We start from the raw sequence: 14,423 nt of genomic DNA on the forward strand, positions 1-14,423 counted from the left end.
ATTTTTCCCCTTGAGGATGATGTTAGCTGTGGGTTTTTCATATATTCCTTTTATCATGTTGAGGAAGTTCCCCTCTATTCCTATCATTTGAAGTGTTTTCAACAGGAAAGGATGTTGAATTTTGTTAAATGCCTTTTCAGCCTCAATCAAGATGATCATGTGGTTTTTCTGTTTTACATTAATTGATTTTCTTATGTTGAACGTTCTTGCATACCTGGGATGAATCCTACTTGGTCATGGTGTATAATTCTTTTAATGTGCTGCTGGATTCAATTTGTTAGAATTTTATTGAGGATTTTTGCATCTATATTCATTAGAGAAATTGGTCTGTAGTTTTCTTTTTTGTAATATCTTTGTCTGGCTTTGGTATGAGGGTGATGTTGGCTTCATAGAGTGAGTTAGGTAGCTTTCCCTCCTCTTCAATTTTTTTGAAGAGTTTGAGCAGGGTTGGTACTAATTCTTTCTGGAATGTAAGGTAGAATTCACATGTGAAACCATCTGGTCCTGGACTTTTCTTTTTGGGGAGCTTCTTAATGACTGATTCAATTTATTTACTTGTGATTGGTTTATTGAGGTCATCTATTTCATCTTGAGTCAAAGTTGGTTGTTCATGCCTTTCTAGGAAGTTGTCCATTTCATCTACATTGTTGTATTTATTGGCATAAAATTGTTCATAGTATCCTGTTATTACCTCCTTTATTTCTGTGGGGTCAGTGGTTATGTCTCCTCTTCCATTTCTGATTTTATTTATTTGTGTCCTCTCTCTTCTTCTTTTATGTCAATCTTGCTAAGGGCCTATCAATCTTAATGATTTTCTCATAGAACCAACTTCTGGTTTTATTGATTTTCTCTACTGTTTTCATGTTCTCAATTTCATTTATTTCTGTTCTAATCTTTGTTATTTCTTTCCTTTTGCTTGCTTGGGGTTAGTTTGCTGTTCTTTCTCCAGTACTTCCGAGTGGACAGTTAATTCCTGTATTTTTGCCCTTTCTTCTTTTCTGATATAGGCATTCAGGGCAATAAATTTCCCTCTTAGTACTGCCTTTGATGCATCCCATAAATTTTGATTTGTCATGTTTTCATTTTCATTTTCATCGAGATATTTACTAATTTCTTCCTTGACCCACTCGTTGTTTAAGAGTGTGTTGTTGAGCCTCCACATATTTGTGAATTTTCTGGTGCTCTGCCTATTATTGATTTCCAACTTCATTCCTTTATGATCTGAGAAAGTGTTTTTTATGATTTCAATCTTTTTAAATTTGTTGACCCAGCATATGGTCTGTCTTTGAGAATGATCCATGAGCACTTGAGAAAAATGTGTATCCTGCTGTTGGGTGTAATGTCCTATAAATGTCTGTTAAGTTTAGCTCATTTATTGTAATATTCAAATTCTCTGTTTCTTTATTGATCCTCTGTCTAGATGTTCTGTCCATTGATGAGAGTGTGGAATTGAAATCTCTAACTATTGTGGTAGATGTGTCTATTTCCCTTTTCAGTGTTTGCCTCATGTATGTTGGGGTATTCTGGTTTGCTGCATAAATACTGATGATTGTTATGTCTTCATGTTGAATTGTTCCTTTTATTAGTACATAGTATCCTTCTTTGTCTCTTTTAACTGTTTTACATTTGAAGTCTAATTTGTTGAATATTAGTATAGCTACTCCTGCTCTTTTCTGGTTGTTATTTGCATGAAATATCTTTTCCCAACTTTTCACTTTCAACCTATATTTATCTTTGGGTCTAAGATATGTTTCCTGTAGACAGCATATAGAAGGATCCTGTTTTTTAATCCATTCTGCTATTTTATGTCTTTTGATTGGGGAATTCAGTCCATTAACATTTAGTGTTATTACTGTTTGGGTAGTACTTTCCTCTACCATTTTGCCTTTTGTATTTTATATGTCATATCTAATTTTCCTTCTTTCTGCACTCTTCTCCACACTTCTCTTCTGTCTTTTTGTATCTGTCTCTAGTGCTCCCTTTAGTATTTCTTGCAGAGCTGGTCTCTTGGTCACAAATTCTCTCAGTGATTTTTTGTCTGAAAATGTTTTAATTTCTCCCTCATTTTTGAAGGACAGTTTTTCTGGGTATAGAATTCTTGGTTGGCAGTTTTTCTCTTTTAGTAGTTTAAATATATCATCCCCTGTGTTCTCGCCTGCATGGTTTCTGCTGAGAAATCTACACATAGTCTTATTGGGTTTCCCTTGTATGTGATGGATTGCTTTTCTCTTGCTACTTTCAAGATCCTCTCTTTCTCTTTGACCTCTGACATTCTGAGTAGTATATGTCTTGGAGAACGTCTATTTGGATCTATTTTCTTTGGGGTACACTGCACTTCCTGGATCTGTAATTTTAGGTCTTTCATAAGAGTTGGGAAATTTTCAGTGATAATTTCTTCCATTAGTTTTTCTCCTCCTTTTCCCTTCTCTTCTCCTTCTGGGACACCCACAATACGTTTATTTGTGTGCTTCATATTATCACTCAGTTCCCTGAGTCCCCGCTCCTATTTTTCCATTTTTGTTCCCTATTAGTTTCTGTATCTTGTCGGATTTCAGATGTTCCGTCCTCCAGTTCACTAATCCTAACCTCTGTCTCTTGAAATCTACCATTGTAGGTTTCCATTGTTTTTTTCATCTCTTCTACTGTACCTTTCATCCCCATAGGTTCCGTGATTTGTTTTTTCAGACTTTCCATTTCTTCTTTTTGTTCATTCCTTGCCTTCTTCATATCCTCCCTCAATTCATTGATTTGGTTTTTGATGAGGTTTTCCATGTCTGTTCGTACATTCTCAATTAGTTTCAGCTCTTGTATCTCATTTGAACTATTGGTGGGTTCCTTTGACTGGGCCATATCTTCAGTTTTCCTGGTGTGATTTGTTATTTTTTGCTGGCGTCTAGACATTTAATTACCTTTATTAGTTTATTCTGGAGATTGCTTTCACTTCTCTTACCTACGGTTTTCTTGCTAGATGAATTTGTTGTCTATCTGTTCTTTGACCTTCAGTTCAGCTTTTTCTGGACCTCTAGCTTAGGTTTTGTTTAATAGAGGATAATTTTTCAGTTCTTGTTTTCTTGTTTCTTGCTCTGCTTGTATGGTGCCTTTTCCCTCCCCACCATTAGGAGGGTCTACGTAGGTATTATAGACTTCAGCCGGGTTTCCTCAGACTAAACTGGCCTCCTATCAGGCGGAAGGGGTCAGCTGTGTCAGTTTTCCCTGAGGGTGAGACCCAGCAGGTTAAAAGACTTTCCTGTGTGGTCTCTGGGCTCTGTTTTTCTTATCCTACCCAGTATGTGGTGCGTCTTCCTGCGGGTCGCACCAGCAAAAGATGTTGCCGCACTTTTAACTTTGGAAGACTCTCCCTGCTGGGGTTGTGGTGGAGACGGAGGAGAGGTTGTAGGCTAGTTTTAATGGCTTCAAATTGCCAAGCCATGGGGTCTGAATTCCTTGAGAGAGGGATTCCACCTGAGTTGGGCTTCACCCCTCCCCTGGGGAAGACACAGGTGGGAGACAGCCCTGAAAGCAACCCATTTCTACCTATGCTTGGGACAGTTGCAGCCCGAGAAGTCCCGCCGCTGAATCCAGAGGCTATCAAGTCTCCGTAGAAACACAGCCACTAAAACCTCTGTTTCCTCCCCCTTTCCTCTTTTTCTGTGAGCCCAATGAGCGAACTCCACTTGACCAGGTTTAGAGTTTCTTTCTGGCTGCCGCGGCTTGAGGAACTCACAGTTTTGGGGAGGCTTGCAGCTGGTCCAGCTGGTCCAGACTAGGGTACGCTGTGTGTCCGGTCACTGATGTGGCTCCGTGAGCTGTTCTGTACTGTCTCTAGTTATTTAGTAGTTGTTCTGGAGGACAAACTAAAACGCGCACATTGCTAAGCCGCCATCTTGACTCCAATGTTTCCTCTTTTAAAGGATTCCAGTAAGGTAATTAAGACTCACCTGGAATGGGCCACATTTCCTCTGTGGAAATAATATAATCAAGTCCCCAACATACATTGCTGAATAGGGTTTAAAAGAAACAGTTGCCTCCAGAAGATTGGATCAGGATTAAAACATGGCTTTTCTAGGGCATATAATACTTTCAAACCAGCACACATGGTAAATAGGAATATCTAGCTAAATCTTGCGAAAAAGTAGTCTCCAGATAGTCTTTCAACTCTTTTTGAACTCTCAGCCGCTGATACCTTAGTTTGTTCCAGTTTTTTTCTTCCTCTGGGTCAGGCAGGCTTGGTCCAGAGGCCAGGTTCATACCTGGGAGTCATATCCTACCTTACCAGGGAGACTTTCACCTCTGGATATCATGTCCCACATAGTGGGGAGAGTAATGATTATACTTGCCAAGTTGGGCTTAGAAAGAGAGAGGCCACATCTTAGCAACAAAAGAGGTCCTCTGGAAGTAACTCTTAGTCATAACTTTAGGTAGCCTTAGTTTCTCCTCTACATAAATAAGCTTTGCAAGAGCAAGTTTTAAGATCCAGGGCTTGGCCTATTGACTTGTGAGTCCCTAATGTTTGAGATAGTATCCTCGATTTCCCCAGTGGTAAAGCTTAATAGTCCATATTTTTCCTCCCTTCCCTCAATGGACTTTGCCAGTATTTTTTAGTTATTTGCTCAACTTACTCTGGGATGTATCCAGGCATTACATTAAGCAATACAGAATTACAAGCCCTCATTCCCATTCTGGGCTCCATGTATTTGAGTTGTTTAAATGATCTGTCCAGACAGGTTGCGTTTTAAATTTTGGACAAAATAAACCTCTTTTCCTTTGGTCTGTTTGGGTAGGTGAAGCTCTAAAATATAGACAATTTCCTCCTTATCCCTATATTCTGATTTACCTTAGTCCCAACTGGTTCTTATCTCTAATTGAAGCCTGATCTTTTCAGTTTCTATAGCAGTTATTATATGTGGCAATGCTGCCTTTCAGACCTGCAAAATTCCTACTCTGAGTCTTAGGTGTCACAAAGGTACCTAGAGTTCCAAGGAAATACCAGGTTATAAATATATAGCACAGTCTCTCAAAATCTAGAAATAACAATTACAATTTGGGGCTAAATGTGACTGCTATAAGAACTTGCAACCTAGGCCCCAATTTTCTTATAACTGTTTTCTAAAGGAGACCATACAATATTTGTTCTTTTGTTTCTGGCTTATTTTACATCACATAATGTCCGCCAGGTTCATTCACCTCATTGCATGCCTCAAATTCTTTCCTTTCTGTGGCTGTACAATTTTCTATCACATGTATACGCCATGTGTATGCGTTCACATCCTGAATTTGAAACAACTAATTTAGGATGTTCAAACAGACATGGAAACTCTCATCAACAGTCATATCAGTGAGTTGAGGGAGAATATAAAGAAGACATTGGTGAACGTAAAGAAGAACTTGAAAATTTGAAAAAACAAATTGCAAAACTCATGGGTGAGAATGAAAAACTCAGTAGAAGGGATGGAAAAAACCAAAAAAACAATGGATACCTACGACAATAGATTTGAAGAGGCAAGAGGGAGGATTAGTGAACTAAAGGAGTGGACATCTGAAATCCAGCACACAAAAGAAAATATAGGGAAAAGAATGGAAAAATATGAGCAAATCTCAGGGAATTGAATGACGTGAAACACATGAATATCTGTATTATGGGTCTCCCAGAAAAAGAGAAGAGAAAAGGAGCAGAAAGACTAATGGAGGAAGTAATCAGTGAAAATTTCCCCTCTCTTATGAAAGACATAAAATTACAGATCCAAAAAGTGCAGCATAACACAAACAGAATAGATCCAAATCAACCTACTCCAAGTCATTTAGTAACCAAATTGTCACTTGTCAAAGACAAAGAGGGAATTTTGAAAGTAGGAAGAGAAAAACAATCTGTCACATGCAAGGGAAGCTTGATAAGACTGTGTGGATTTCTCAGCAGAAACCATGGAGGTGAGAAGACAGTGGTAAGATATATTTAAGATTCTGAAAGAGAAAAACTGCCAACCAGGAATTCTATACCCAGCAAAACTACCCTTCCAAAACGAGAAGGAAATTAAAATATTTTCAGACAGTCACTGGGAGAATATATGACTAAGAGACAGGGTTTACAAGAAATACTAAAGGGAGCACTGCATGATTTGATCAGTGAGTGGAAAAGTATTTGCAAAGTCCCCTTCGGGGAATGGTGAGAACAGGGGAAAATTCAACCTCCCCAAGTTGAGTTCTTGATATTCGCACAAGCAGTGTGGACAACCAAAGCTATAGGCTGAGCCCCCAGTCTAGGGGTTTTTTCATATGAAACTTAACCCCACAAAGGATAGGGCAAGCCTACTTAAAATTAGGCCTAAGAGTCACCCCCAAGAGAACCTCTTTTGTTGCTCAGATGTGGCCTCTCTCTCCAGCCAACACAACAAGCAAACTCACCACCCTCCCCCCCTCTACGTGGGACATGACTCCCAGGAGTGTGGAGTGGACCTTCCTGGCAACATGGGTCAGAAATCCTAGAATGAGTGGAGCCTCAGCATCAAGGGATTCAGAGAAACTCTAGCTGACACTCAGCATCAAGGGATTGAGAAAACCTCGACCAAAAGGGGGAAGAGTGAAAGGAGACAAAGTGTCAATGACTGAGAGATTCCAAACAGAGTCGAGAGGTTATCCTGGAGGTTATTCTTATGCATTAAGTAGATATCACCTTGTTATTCAAGATGTAATAGAGAGGCTGGAGGGAACTGCCTGAAAATGTAGAGCTGTATTCCAGTAGCCATGTTTCTCGATGATGATTGTATAATGATATAGCTTTCACATTGTGACTGTGTGATTGTGAAAACCTTGTGTCTGATGCTCCTTTTATCTACCTTGTCAACCGATAAGTAGAACATATGGAATAGAAATAAATAATAGGGGGAACAAATGTTAAAATAAATTTAGTTTGAAAAGCTAGTGATCAATGAAAGGGAGGAGTAAGGGGTATGGTATGTATAATTTTCTTTTTTCTGTTTTTTTATTTCTTTTTCTGTTGTCTTTTTCTGAATTGATGCAAATGTTCTAAGAAATAATCACAATGATGAATATGTAACTATGTGATGATATTGTGAATTACTGGTTATATATATAGAATGGGGAAAAAAAGGGACACTACACAGAGATAGGAAAAGAAAGGAGAGAAAGGTCTGGAGAAGAATGTAAGAATGCAGACTATCAATAAAGGTAAAAAAGAGAAAAAATATTAGATATGACACATAAAATCCAGAAGACAAAATGGTAGAAGAAAATACTGCCTTTAAGTAATAACATTAAATGTTAATGGATTAAATTCCCCAATGAAAGGAAATAGACTGACAGAATTGGTTAAAAAAAACAGGACCTATCTATAGGCTGTCTATAGGAGGCTTTGAAATTTGTTCCTTTTTTGTATAAATGTTATTTTTCACAAAAAAAGAAAAAAATAGTCTATTGAATAATAACTGCACAGGTATATGATACAAATAAAATAAAATTTAAAAAAATCTTGAAAAAGAAAAATGAAAGTTTTCATACTATCTGACTTTAAAGCATATTACAGAATACAGTGGTCAAATCAGCATAGTACTGCCATAAAGATAGTTATACTACCATTGGACTTGAACTGAGTGTTCGAATAGACCTTATCTATGGACAATTGATCTTCAATAAGGTGGTCAAGCGAACCCAACTGGGACAGTGCAGCCGCTTCAATAATTGGTGTTTGGAGAACTGGATATCTGTATGCAAAAGAATGAAAGAGGATTCATATCTCACATCGTATACAAAACGAACTCAAAATGCATCTAAGCATTGAAAGAATGTCAGAAACAAGAAGACAGATATTATTGTGCCTGTTTGAAAGGGTTATGTATCCTAGAAAAGCCATGTTTTAATCCTGATCCATCTTGTGGAGGCAGCTGTTTCTTTTAACCCCTATTCAGCACTGTAGATTGGAAACATGATTAGATTATCTCCATGGAGATGGGCCACACTCAATTGTGGGTATTAACTTTTGATTAGAGGGAGATGTGACTCTACCCATTCCAGGTGGGTCTTAATTAGTTTATTGGAATCCTTTAAAAGAGGAAACATTTTGTTAAAAACTTCAGACACATGAGAGAGCCCATGTAGCCAGAGACCTTTGGAGATGAAAAAGGAAAATGCCCCTGGAGGAGCTTCATGAAACAAAAAGGCTGGAGAGAAAGCTAGCAGACGTTGCTATGTTCACTATGTGCCTTTCCAGTTGAGAGAGAAACCCTGAACGTCATTGGCCTTCTTGAACCAAGGTATCTTTCCCTTAGATTGGGCATTTCTATAGCCTTGTTTTAATTTGGACGTTTTCACAGGTTTAAGAACTGCAAACTAGCAACTTAATAAGTTCCAGTTTTTAAAAACCATTCCATTTTGATATATTGTATTCTGGCAGCTTGCAAACTAAAACAATTATGCCTCAGTCACACGGACTAGCTATAATATACAAACTTGGAGATTTGAAGTCGAGTACATGGGTTATTAGGTTGGGGCCTATTGTAAAGGGTCCTAGATTGTAACCTCTTACAGTAGTCACATATATTCAGGAGTTGTAATTGCTGTTTCCAAATTCTGAGATACTAAGCTATTTGTGAATAAACTGGTCATTCCCTGAAACTTTGGGTATTTATGTGATACCTGAGACTCAGAGTTAGAGCGTTAAAGCTATGAAAGTCAGCATTATTCCAAACAACAACTGTTAAAAAAGTTGAGAAATTGATCAGACTTCGACTAGAGATATGAATGAAGCTGATCTGAATAGGACTAAGGTATATCAGAATGCAGGGTAAAGGGTACCTGGGTGGTTCAGTGGTAGAATGCTTGCCTTCCATGAAGGAGACCCAGGTTTGATTCCTGGACCATGCACCCAAAAAGAAAAAGAATACAGGTTAAAGGATTATATGGTCTATATTTTAAAACTTCGACTTCTGTGTGAAACCAATGGGAAAGATGTTTATTTGCTGCAAAATTCATATTTTTTTGTTCTTTTTTAAAAAATTTTTTATTCATTAAAAAAGAAATTACAAGAAAGAAACACAAACATTCCCAACACATAAATACTCACCAATTCACAATATCATCACATAGTTGCATAGTCATCATCATGATCATTTCCCAGAACATTTGCGTCAATTCAGAAAAAGAAAAAGACAACAAAAAAATTTTTACATACCATACCCCTTATCCCTCCCTTTCATTGATCACTAGCTTTTCAAACTAAATCTATTTTAACATTTGTTCCCCCTATTATTTATTTTTATTACATATTTTACTCTCATCTGTTGACAGGGTAGATAAAAGGAGCATCAGACACAAGGTTTTCACAATCACACAGTCACATTGTGAAAGCTATATCATACAATCATCATCAAGAAACGTGGCTATTGGAACACAGCTCTACATTTTCAGGCAGTTCCCTCCAGCCTCTCCATTACATCTTGGTTAACAAGGTGATATCTACTTAATGCGTAAGAATAACCTCCAGGATAACCTCCTGACTCTGTATGGAATCTCTCAGCCATTGACACTTTGTCTCCTTTCACTCTTCCCCCTTTTGGTCGAGAAGGTTTTCTCAATCCCTTGATGCTGGGTCTCAGCTCATTCTAGAGTTTTTCTGAATCCCTTGATGCTGAATCTCAGCTCATTCTGGGATTTCTGTCCCACTTTGCCAGGAAGAGCCACACCCCTGGGAGTCATGTCCCACTTAGACAGGGGGGAAGGTGGTGAGTTTGCTTGCTGTGTTGGCTGGAGAGAGAGGCCACATCTGATCAACAAAAGAGGTTCTCTTGGGAGTGACTCTTAGGCCTAATTTTAAGTAGGCTTGACCTATCCCCTGTGGGGTTAAGTTTCATAGAAACAAACCCCAAGACTGGGGGCTCAGCCTATAGCTTTGGTTGCCTACACTGCTTGTGAGGATATCAAGAATTCAACTTGGGGAAGTTGAGTTTTCCCCTGTTCTCACCATTCCCTGAAGGGGACTTTGCAAATACTTTTCCACTCACTGATTATATCACTCTGGTATTCATCAGGGCATCACCTGGACAAACCAACAAAATCTTATGTGCTATACAAAGTTCCATGTACTTAAGGTGTTCAGCCAACTATCTATGTAAGTTATATTAGGAGATGCACTAGTCAAAGTATAAATTTGTTCCAAATAAACATTTTTTGCTTTAGTTTCATATGTAAGTTGAAAATTTAAGATATTAATTACCATCTATTTTCAGCATAATGCAGTAATGACATTCTTTTGTTCTTCCTCGTGCAAAAGCATTTTTTAGATTTGTACATTTAGTCACTATCATTATACACTCTAGGCATTCCTAGATTATACCATCTCAATCTTTATTGTCTATCTTTCTTTGTGATTTCATTTATGCCCCAGTCCCCCTCCCTCTGTCATTCTCATATGCAGCTTCATTCAGTGTTTTAACATAATTGTATTATAGTTAGGTAATATTGTGCTGTCCATTTCTGGATTTTTATATTCAGTCCTGTTGCACAATCTGTATCCCTTCAGCTCCAATTACCCAATGTCTTACCCTATTTCTATCTCCTGATGGTCTCTGTTACCAATGAAATATTCTAAGTTTATTCACTAATGTCAGTTCATATCAGTGAGACCATACAGTATTTGTACTTTTGTTTCTGGCTAGTCACACTCAGCGTAATGTCTTTAAGGTCCATTCATGTTGTTACATACTTCATAACTTTATTCTGTCTTACAGCTGCATAATATTCCATCTTGTGTAAATGCCACAGTTTGTTTAGCCAACCGTCTGTTGATGGACATTTTGGCTGCTTCCATCTCTTGGTAATTGTTAATAATACTGCTATAAACATTGGTGTGTAAATGTCCATTTGTGTCCTTGCCCTCATGTCCTTTGAGTAGAGACAGCATATAGATGCATCCTATTTTTTAATCCATTCTGCCAGACTATGTCTTTCAAAATTCATATTTTGCATAGCATATTATCTAATTTAATTTGTATGGTCAGTTTATTCAAACACCATAATTACATGGAATCTCGAATAGAGCATGAGATTTTGTTGGTTTGTATAGGTTAGTGTGATGCCCTGTTATATCCCAGAGTAATTTGGGCAGAGAATAAAAAAGTATTTGCAAAGTCCCCTTGGTGGGCGGTGGAAAAAGGAGGAAATATTCAACTTCCCCATCTGGGGAATTCCTGATATTCTTGGCAAGCAGTGGGGACAACAAATTCAGTAGGCGGACCCCTCAATTTCTGGGGTTTGCCCCTATGAAACTTATTCCTGCAAAGGAGAAGCTAAGCCTACTTATAATTATGCCTAAAAATCCCCTGTAGAGAACCTCTTTTGTTCAGATATGGTCTCTCTCTAAGCCAATTGAGCAGATGAACTCACTGCCCTTCCCACTAAGTGGGACATGATGCCCAGTGGTGTAAATCTCCCAGGCAGTGTGGAACCTGACTCCTGGGGATGAGTGAGGACTCGGCATTATGGGATTGGGAAAGCCTTTTCTTCTTGACCAAAAGGGGGAAGAGAGAAATGAGACAAAATAAAGTTTCAGTAGTTGATAGATTTCAAACAGAGTCAAGAGGTTATCCTGAGGTTATTCTTACGCATTATATAGATATCCATTTTTAGTTTATGGTGTATTGGAGTAGCTAGAGGGAAGTACCTGAAACTGTTGAATCCAATAGTCTTGATTCTTGAAGACCACTGTATAAACAATATAGCTTTTACAATGTGACTGTGTGATTGTGAAAACTTCATGCCAGATGCTCCTTTTATCCAGGGTATGGACTGAAGAGTAAAAAAAAAAATAAGGTTAAAAAAAAATAAGTAAATAAGAGGTTAGGAAAAGAGATTTAAAAAATTAGGTAGATTGAAATACTAGTGGTCAATGAGAAGGAAGGGTAAGGGGTATGGGATGTATGAGTTTTTCCTTTTCATTTCTTTTTCTGGAGTGATGTAGATGTTCTAAAAATAATCATGGTGATGAATACACAACTAAGTGATGATATTGTGAGCCATTGATTCTGTACTGTGGATGGATTGTACATGTATGAAAAATTCTCAATAAAAATATTATTTAAAAAAAAGTGAAAGCTTCATAGAGGTTATTCAATTTGTGAAGATGTGGAGGAGGAGAAGTAAGTGGGTCTTAGAGTTTGAGAATATTTCACCTAATCCTGATTTTCTTTTTCTTTGGAATTATTGAGTTTATGATGTTACCCAGGCACAGTGCTATACTGGTGACTGGGGAATAAGAATTCATTCCTGCTCTCGAAAAGTTTTCTGTCCTAGGGATAGTTAGCTACTATATTCAGGGGTGTGTAAGCACCTCAGAACGGTTTGTTTTCTTTTTTTAAGTCATAGCACTTGGCAAAGCATCATCCATAACGTAGTAGGCATTCTGAAAATGACTCTCCTAGCATCCAAAAAGCAAGAAGAGAGGTAAAGCATTGTCACAATTCAGGTGAAAGTGGTCTCTCCAGACAAAGAGCAGGGACAGTAAAACAAGCATTTGATAGTCAATTCACATGATGCTTTGGTGATAAAAACAAGATTTGTTAGCTAATTATATTAGCAAGATAATAAAAAATATTATTCCCCTATTTTACTTACAAGTATATATCAACTATATACATACACATGCATCTGTGGAGGGAAATAATACCTTACATAAATGCAAAACACACCATAGTGGCTATTTTTTTTTTAATTTTAAATTCTTTAATGCAGTGCATAATTATATTAATTTTTTCCCATCATACAGCTGTGCATTTATCATCACATTCGACTTTTTTTTCCTTTTTTATGAAAAATAACACCTATACAAAAAAGTAAATTTTAAAGCATATCACAACAATTAATTGTAGAACAGATTTCAGAGTTTGGTATGGGTTACAATTCCACAATTTTAGGTTTTTACTTCTAGATGCTCTAAGATCCTGGAGACTAAAAGAAATGTCAATATACTCATTCAGCAATCGTACTCATTTGTTAAACCCTATGTTCTCTGTATAACACCATCACCTTTGATCTCTCCCACTCTTTAGGGTATTTGGGCTGTGACCATTATGACTTTTTTTATTATGGAAGGGGCTGTCAATAATATGGGATAGTTGATATTCTGTAGAGGCCGGGCCCTCTAGATTTCAGGATTTATCTAATCCAGCACCCATCTGGAGGTTGTAGATTTCTGAAAAGTTACCCTAGTGCATGGAACTTTTATATATATAATGCCCCAGGTATTCTTTAGGATTGGCAGGAATTGTTTTGGTTGGGTGGGGTTTGGCAAACTATGATAGGTAGCAATGTCTAACTGAAGCTTGCATAAGAGTGACCTCCAGAGTAGTTTTTCAACTCTACTTGCTCTCTGTCAGCCACTAATACCTTATTTGTTACACTTCCTTTGCCATTTTTGGTTAGGATGGCATTGTTGTTCCCACAGTGCCAGGGTCAGGCTCATCCCACCAGGGAGACTGTCACCCCTGGATGTCATGTCCCATGTAGGTGGGGAGGGCAATGATGTCACTTGCAGAGTTGGGCTTAAAGAGAGAGAGGCCACATCTGAGCAGCAAAAGAAGTCCTCCAGAAGTAACTCTTAGTCATGCCCATAGGTAGGCTAAGATTCTCTGCTACCTACATAAGCTTCACAAAATGAAGCCTCAAGATCAAGGGCTTGGCCTATTGATTTGGGTTTCCTTAATGTTTGACACAGTGTCTGGGATTTCCCCAGTGGTAAAGCTTAATAGTTCCATATTTTTTCTCCCATCCCATTGCTGACTTTGTCATTATACCTGATGCCCAATGAATGGAGGTGGCTGAAGTATGTAATAACTGAGAAGTAGATTGGTGAATGTTGGTCTAGTGGCTATTCTCCATGGGGATAATTCATTCAAATTAAGTTTGTAATTCGAAGTGCTGGAATCACAATATTGCTGTTCCATTTGTTGCAGGTTACAGGAGCTAGAAGTACGAAGATTAATGCGGGCGAGAGGTGATGGACCTTGGTATCAGTATGAAACCATTAATAAGGAACTAATTGATCATTCTCTAAAAGCATCTCCTGACAACTAATCTTATTTCTCCAAATATGAATTATATTCTCTGTAGCAGAAAATAAAATATTAACTATATTCTGTATTTTTGCTCTCTGTGATGAATTAGACCCTCTTCCATTCCTCTATTTCTCAATGTTGGTTGGTTCACATAAGGGTTTTGATTTTGGAGTTTTAGCTTCCTCTTTTAAAAAGGTTTAAAACGTAAAAATAAAAACTGTAGAAATACGAGTATATGAACTCCTAAATTTGAGGTAACTTTGAAATATTAGTGCTTTATTTATTTGACAAATGGAAGTTATAGAAGTGAAGTTAAATATCAGGCTGTATAGTAAGTTGTACACATATCTGTATTGTAGACATCTA

At 37.7% G+C, this 14,423-nt stretch overlaps 1 protein-coding gene across 1 annotated transcript in view; it reads left to right on the top strand.

The window, feature by feature from the left end:
* NDUFB5 (NADH:ubiquinone oxidoreductase subunit B5) overlaps window positions 1-14,142 on the top strand; it is a 59,649-nt gene extending 45,507 nt beyond the window's left edge. The window contains exon 6 of the mRNA XM_077161136.1: window positions 13,956-14,142. Within this exon, the coding sequence (XP_077017251.1) occupies window positions 13,956-14,076 (121 nt within the window). The 3' untranslated portion in view covers window positions 14,077-14,142. The remainder of the gene's footprint in view (window positions 1-13,955) is intronic.
* The last annotated feature ends 281 nt before the right edge of the window (window positions 14,143-14,423 follow it).

The sequence above is a fragment of the Tamandua tetradactyla genome, chromosome 5 (genome assembly GCF_023851605.1).
Source record: "Tamandua tetradactyla isolate mTamTet1 chromosome 5, mTamTet1.pri, whole genome shotgun sequence".
Taxonomy (NCBI): domain Eukaryota; kingdom Metazoa; phylum Chordata; class Mammalia; order Pilosa; family Myrmecophagidae; genus Tamandua; species Tamandua tetradactyla.